Source organism: Ursus maritimus, unplaced genomic scaffold (genome assembly GCF_017311325.1).
Source record: "Ursus maritimus isolate PB19 unplaced genomic scaffold, ASM1731132v1 scaffold_29, whole genome shotgun sequence".
NCBI classification, from domain to species: Eukaryota; Metazoa; Chordata; class Mammalia; order Carnivora; family Ursidae; genus Ursus; species Ursus maritimus.
Window position 1 is genome coordinate 25,720,944 of NW_024425452.1, and position 7,380 is coordinate 25,728,323.

At 47.6% G+C, this 7,380-nt stretch overlaps 1 protein-coding gene across 1 annotated transcript; it reads left to right on the forward strand.

Annotated features, from left to right (window-relative positions):
• The first annotated feature begins 607 nt into the window (after positions 1–607).
• Positions 608–1,927, forward strand: KHDC3L (KH domain containing 3 like, subcortical maternal complex member). Its single transcript, XM_008684906.2, has 3 exons — positions 608–776; positions 934–1,113; positions 1,380–1,927. The coding sequence occupies exons 1-3, from the start codon at positions 608–610 to the stop codon at positions 1,925–1,927; spliced, it is 897 nt and encodes a 298-aa protein (XP_008683128.2).
• The last annotated feature ends 5,453 nt before the right edge of the window (positions 1,928–7,380 follow it).

Here is a 7,380-nt window from a genome sequence, read left to right on the forward strand (position 1 = left end):
GCTGTCTCTCACAGGTTAAGGAAGAAGCAGCTGGAAATGCGATGGCGCCTGGAGAGGGAACTCAGTGGTCAGGGTTCAGGAGAAAGTGGGACTTACTTTAGCCCTCGAATACCTTTTTTTTTACTCCTTAAGCTTTTACTTTTTCCATGTATTTCATTAGGCTTTCCATGAAAAAGTCATTCCAACCCCTCAGGAACGCTGGTCCCATTAAAACCGCGGGAAAGCACGTGTGTCTCCGCACATACCAGTTCGCTTCTCTTAAAGGTATTGTCCTGACGGGGGATCTTCCCTACCTCTATGCGGCTGTCCTCACCTCCCAGGACCAGCCTTCCAGACAGCTCCCACGTGGGCGCTCAGCCTCTGGCTCCCAGAGCCTGGAAGAAGGGCGGGTCCCCAGCAAGGGCCCCTCCTAGAGCGCCCAGGTGCTCGGCTCCGCGCACTCGGGGGAGCTGGGGAAGAAGCCCCAGCAGCGGGGTTTGGGAGGCGAGGGCTGGAATCCAATGAAAAGGGCGCGGATGGGGAGGGGCTTGCTAAAAGCCCTTGAAATAAGGCCCTGGCCCTGCCGCAAATGCGGCCGCTGGTCCCAACCAGCAAGGCCCGCTGCCCCATGGCCACTCCCAGGCGGTTTCCAACCCTCGTGCAGCTGGAGCAGCGAGAAGGGACTCTATTCACGGTGCTCGGTAACCTCAGCAAGCGGCCCTACTGGTTCCACTCCGAGTATCTGAAGAGTCCGAAGGCAGTTCACCTCGAGGCGTGGCTGGTGGAAGCGATCTTCGGTGAGTGGGTCCGAGAGGGGTGGCCAATGCGGCCTTTCCCGCTTCTCTCCCAGGGCGAGCCTTTTCAGTGGCCCTCGCCGCAATCCAGCGCTGCCTCCTCCCGCAGCCTTCTCCTTCCCAAATCCCACCCCTCACAGCCTCTTTGCTTCCTGCGCAGGCCAGGGAGGAGAGCACATCCCGCACGTGGAGTGTGTGTCGCAGACCCTACTTCATGTTAATCAGTGGGACCCTGAGGGCGAAGCTGAGATCTTGATATTTGGTCGGCCTTATTACCAGAAAGATGTAGCCAAGATGATCATGAATTTGGCTGACTATCACCGCCAACTCCGGGCACAAAGTACGGAAACGGATAAATAGGGGCACCCTGGGCAGGCCATGGGTTCCTTGGGAGGGATCCTGATGCTTCCTGGATGAAACCGGGCATGGGTCTCATCCTCTCAGTCTGTCCAGGAGAGGGATTCCTTCTTGAAAAGGGATCTAGAAGGCCAAGTTGACCTGGTACTCTCAAGTTCCGGAGCCCAACCCCCCAGCCCATACGGATGAATCCTTTTGTGGAAAGAGTATGGGAACGCAGGAAAGGTCTCCACACTGTTCTTCTTCCAGGCTCAGAGGAGGTCCCTGCCCAGGACGCATCGACCCAGCGGTCCCCCGAGGCTGCCCGAGAGGCCGCGACCCAGCGGTCCCCGGAGGCGGCCCGGGAGGTGGCGACCCAGCCATCCCCGGAGGCTGCCCGGGAGGCGGCGACCCAGCCGTCCCCCGAGGCTGCCCGGGAGGCGGCGACCCAGCGGTCCCCGAAGGCTGCCCGCGAGGCGGCGACCCAGAGCTCCCCGAAGGCTGCCCGGGAGGCGGCGACCCAGCGGTCCCCGAAGGCTGCCCGCGAGGCGGCGACCCAGCGGTCCCCGAAGGCTGCCCGCGAGGCGGCGACCCAGCGGTCCCCCGGCGCTGCCCGCGAGGCGGCGACCCAGCGGTCCCCCGGCGCTGCCCGGGAGGCGGCGACCCAGCGGTCCCCCGGCGCAGCCCGCGAGGCGGCGACCCAGCGGTCCCCCGACGATGTCCGGGAGGCGGCGACCCAGCGGTCCCCCGACGATGTCCGGGAGGCGGCGACCCAGCGGTCCCCCGACGTTACCCAGGACCCGGTTACCAGGTCATGAAAGCACTTCCCGCCGAGGAGCAGGAGCCAGGCAAGGATAAAGTGGAAGACTTTGCTGCTGCCCTATTCATCTAAGTCCGGCTTCTTCAGGTAGAAGCTGGGGAAAGAATGGTGTGGGTAGTTCTCGGTCCCCGTCCCCAGGTAAATGTTTGCAAACACTGATCTAAAGAGTTCTAATAAAGAATCGAATTTCCCTAATAAAGAATTGGATTTCTCTAGCGTCTGTTAATTGGTAGGTAAAAGGGGAGGGAGAGGCCTTTCCTCCAGTAGCCAGTATCTGCCCTAGGCTGCTCTCTACCTAGACGCAGGTGAGACCTCTTGGTTTTCTAGCCGACGGAGGCAGCACTCTTCCCAGCCACCGGCTGGTGCTTCCCTCGGGCTCCTTAACCGCAGGAATCTGGTTTTGCCGGTTAAGAGGCTTCTCCAGCTGGTCGAGTCCGTCCTCACTGGAAAACTTCTTAAACCTGTGGTGTTTCTACTCTAGTTGATGCGGGATGAGAAAACTTGGTTCCAATCCAATCCACGTGGCTGGATATATCGTGGCACTGGAAGCAGCCAGCGACCTCCCAGCTCGTACACCTGACGGCAAGCAAGGGGAAAATTGGGAGAAAGAGCCAGGACTGCCCCGCTGTTGTCCTCAAGTCTTGGGGGTCACCCGACCTTCAGCGAGGTTTGCTGCAAGTGAGACGCTAGCAGCGCAGGTGATTCTTCCCTTAGTAACCTCAGCATCGAGGAGTCCTGGTGCCGCGTGATGGCTAGTCCTCTTTGCCACTTTTTAAAATTGAAATACATTTGACCTATAACATTGTATAAATTTAAGGTGTACATGTTAATTTGATATATTTAAATAGTATATGATTGCCTTTTAGCACCTCTATCATTTTGGCTTCCTGCTCTACTCCTGGCAGCTGGGACTCCAGTGCAAGGCTAGCAGAAGGAAGCAAACTGTTAACAGCTGGGTGCTAGGATAAAAAACCCCAACACACAGCAATCTTTGTGTTTATGAAAATTTTCATTTAAAAAGTTCAAGGAAACTGGGGCGCCTGGGTGGCTCAGTTGGTTAAATGTATGCCTTAGGCTGAGGTCATGATCTCCAGGTCCTTGGATCAAGCCCCCCACTTTGAGTTCCCTGCCTAGCAGGGGGTAGGAGGTGATCTGCTTCTCCCTCTCCCTCTGCCCCCCCTTGCTCTCTCTCTCTCTTTCTCAAATAAATAAATGAAATATTTTTTAAAATTTCAAGGAAACCTAACTTCAAAGAGCAAGGGTGTGGAGTGGTATATCTATCATATACCCTTTAGTCACCGCTAACAGATGACCACTCCAATTGTAAAGATTTTATTTATTTGACAGAGATAGAGACAGCCAGCGAGAGAGGGAACACAGGCAGGGGGAGTGGGAGAGGAAGAAGCAGGCTCATAGCAGAAGAGCCTGATGTGGGGCTCGATCCCATAATGCCAGGATCACGCCCTGAGCCGAAGGCAGACGCTTAACCGCTGTGCCACCCAGGCGCCCCCTAACCACTCCAATTTTAAATAAGCAGTTATAAGGGAAATAAAATGCAAAGCTGAATTTATAATAGTTTATTAACTGTTTTTAGAAGAAGCAAAGAAAAGCCTAGGCGGAGTGAACTTCAAAGATTTAAGACTCAAAAACAATGCAGATTCAGTTTCAACCGAAGCCACATCAGAGTAGAATGAAGACTCAATGTTGACTCTTTTCCCCCTCTAAGTAGCACCCATACGACCACATCAGATTTTCTCCTTTACAAGAAAGATAACTGGCAGCAGATACAAGCCATAAGAGTCTATGACTATTCTGAAACAGACAAAAACGTCCTATACATACACACAGAGACTTGTCTGAGATGATTTTGTGAAAGAAGAAAATGGTAAGTTGCAGTAAACATCTTTGGTAGGAGATTAGAGCCAAAAAAAGAAGGGAGGTTGAACTTGAAATAAAAGCATTTAGGTGTGATGACACTTATGTAAAATTCTTTATGTGTATCAAGTGTTGGATTTTTTAAAAATCTATTATTTAATCCAGAAGGGTAATATCACAGTAAATAAAGAACAAATGTTCAATTAAAAAAAAAAAAAAAACCTCCTCCTCTCAAAGGAGACTCCTCTCAAAGCAGAGCATGAAGCAGTGCCACCTGAGTTTTCACCCAGCTCAAGGTCCCCAGAGCTCCCTATCTGCTCTTTTCAACCCATTCTCTTACAGGAAATCACTTTTTACAGTTTCACTTGTACTTTTACATAATTGCACATACTTTTTTTTCTTTCAGCAGCTAGATTTTCCTAAGTGTACACTTTAACCCTTCTCTTATTACTGGTTGATTCGTTTGTTTCCCAAATTTCTCAATTACAAACTGTTGCACTGAATTTCTACTTGTGCCTTCATATCTATGTTGAAATATTTTTTTTAATTTTATTTGATTGAGTGAGAGCATGAGTAGGGGTTGGGCGGGGCGAGTGGAGGCAGAAGGAGAGGAGAAGCCAACTCGAGGCCCCACGTGAAGCTTGATCCCAGTACCCTGAGATCACGACCTGAGCCAAAGGCAGACACTTAAATGACTGAGTCACCCAGGCGCCCCTATGTTGGAATATTCCTATAGAAATCTTCCTAGAAATGGAATTGCCGGGTTGAAGAATGAGCACCTTTAAAATTGTGGCTTATTCGGTTAAGTGTCAAACCCTTGATCTCAGCTCAGGTCTTGATCTTGATCTTATTTATTTATAAATAAAATTAAATTGTTATATTGCCAACCTGCCCTACAAAATGGTCATACCAATTTATTTTCCCACTACAAGATATGAAAGTTATTTTCACTATACTTACCCAAATTCAATGTTACCAATCTATTTTATGTCCACATGTGTAAGTTTTCTATTTTTTTTCAATACCTATACCACTGTTTATGTCGCTTTATAAAATATTTTAATATTTGAAAAGGCAAGCTTACTCTCACTGTTCAAATGGCAGTCTTGGTCATTTGTTTTCCAGATGAAGCAACTTATTTTTTAATTTTAGTTAACATATAGTGCAATGTTGGTTTCAGGAGAATTCAGTGATTCGTTACTTACGTACAACATCCAGTGTTCATCACAAGTGCCCTCCTTAACACCCATCCCCCATCTAGCCCACCCCCTCCCCCCACCTCCCTTCAACAACCCTCAACCTTCAATTTGTTCTCTATCATTAAGAGTCTCTTATGATTTGTTTCCCTCTTTGTCTCTTTTTTTTTCCTTTCCCCCCTTCCCATATGTTCATTAGTTTTGTTTCTTAAATTCCACGTTATGGTCTTTGTCTTTCTCTGACATCGTCTGCTTAGCATAACACACTTTAGCTTAGCTCCATGTTGTTGCAAATGGCAAGATTTCAGTCTGTTTGATGGCTAAGTAATATTCCGTTCTGTATATATACCACATCTTCTTTATCCATTCATCTGTCAATGGACATTTGGGCTCTCTCCATAGTTTGGCTATTGTTGATAATGTTGCTATAAACATTGGGGTGCATGCATTCCTTCAAATCTGTATTTTTGTATCCTTTGGGTAAATACCTAGCAGTCCAATTGCTGGATCATAGGATAGTTCTATTTTCAACTTTTTGAGGAAACTCCATGCTGTTTTCCAGAGTGGCTGCACCAGTTTGCATTCCCACCAACAGTGGAAGAGAGTTCCCCTTTCTCTACATCCTCATCAATACCTCTTGTTTCTTCTGTTGTTAATTTTAGCCATTCTGACAGGTGTGAGGTGATATCTCATTGTAGTTTTGATTTGCATTTCCCTGATGATCAGTGATGTTGAGCATGTTTTCATGTGTCTGTTGGCCATCTGGATGTTTTCTTTGGAAAACTGTCTACTCATGTCTTCTGCCCATTTCTTGACTGGATTGTTTGTTTTTTGGGTGTTGAGATTTTGGATACTATCCTTTTATCAGAAATGTCATTTGCAGATATCTTCTCCCATTCTGTAGGCTGCCTTTTAGTTTTGTTGACTGTTTCCTTCTCTGTGAAGCTTTTTATCTTGATGAAGTGCTAACAGTTCATTTTTGCTTTTATCTCCCTTGCCTCTGGGACGTGTCTAGTAAGAAGTTGCTATGGCCAAGGTCAAAGAGGTTGCTACCTGTATTCTCCTCTGCGATTTTGATGGTTTCCTGTCTCACGTTTAGGTCTATCATTCATTTCGAATTTATTTTTATGTATGGTGTAAGAAAGTGGTCCAGTTTCATCTGCATGTGGCTGTCCAGTTTTCCCAACATCATTTGTTGAAGAGACTGTCTTTTTTCCATTGGAAATTATTTCTTGCAGATGAAGCAACTTACTAAAAAACATAGAAAATTGGTCGAGGGAAAAGGTGTATACTTCCAAAATATTGGGTTTGTTCTATGAAGGTACACTGGAGTGCTCATTTCATTCTTTAAACTATATGTACATTATATTTGCATGAAAGAGTATACTTTAGGTGGTGAATTAGATGGGAAGACTCTGGAAACTAAGACCCAAGGCAGTCAGTGAAACAGTTGTCAAGAAACAAAAGCAAAACTGCAGAAGTCTGGAAACAATGACATTTGTTTGTACATTTTTGCAGGTAAACCTATTGAGGGCTAATAAAGAGATCAGTCTGTACAATTTTTTTTTTTAAAGATTTTATTTATTTGACAGAGAGAGAGAGACAGCCAGCGAGAGAGGGAACACAAGCAGGGGGAGTGGGAGAGGAAGAAGCAGGCTCCCAGTGGAGGAGCCTGATGCAGGCCTCGATCCCAGGACTCCGGGATCACGCCCTGAGCCAAAGGCAGACGCTTAACGACCAAGCCACCCAGGCGCCCCAGTCTGTACAATTTTTGAATAGGCTAACTAGATGCATCGAGGAAAAAAAAATTCACTGTTGACAGAATCTGTAGAAAACTTCGGAGGTTAGCTGTGGGTCACACATGGTAGCCAATCTCCAGGTTTTCCTGCAGCTCCACTTCAGTTAAGCCAGGTTGGCACTTCTCATCAGAATCTCTCAATTTCACACTTTTGATCAAAACAAGGCCTTTTTAAATATCACTAAGAGTGGGACGAACAAAACAAAACATGTGCCTCCTGAGTTATGTAGTATTTTTGCTAGAAATACATAATCTAGAGCTCACATGAGGAACAATAAAAAGCAAAAGCAGGATTTATAAGCGAGAGAAAGAGAAAACTGCAGACTGAGAACAGTGAATCCTGCTCACATTTTGGGAGCAGGATAAACTGGCTGACAGGAAGTAGTTTAGCCTGGACAGTGTCTTTGAGTGAACTCACTAAATGTATAAAAGAATACAATTTCAGGGGCTCCTGGGTGGCTCAGTGGTTAAGCATCTGCCTTCAGCTCAGAGCGTGACCTCGCGTGGGGCTTCCTGCTCCGCTGGGAAGCCTGCTTCTTCCTCTCCCACTCCCCCTGCTTGTGTTCCCTCTCTCGCTGGCTG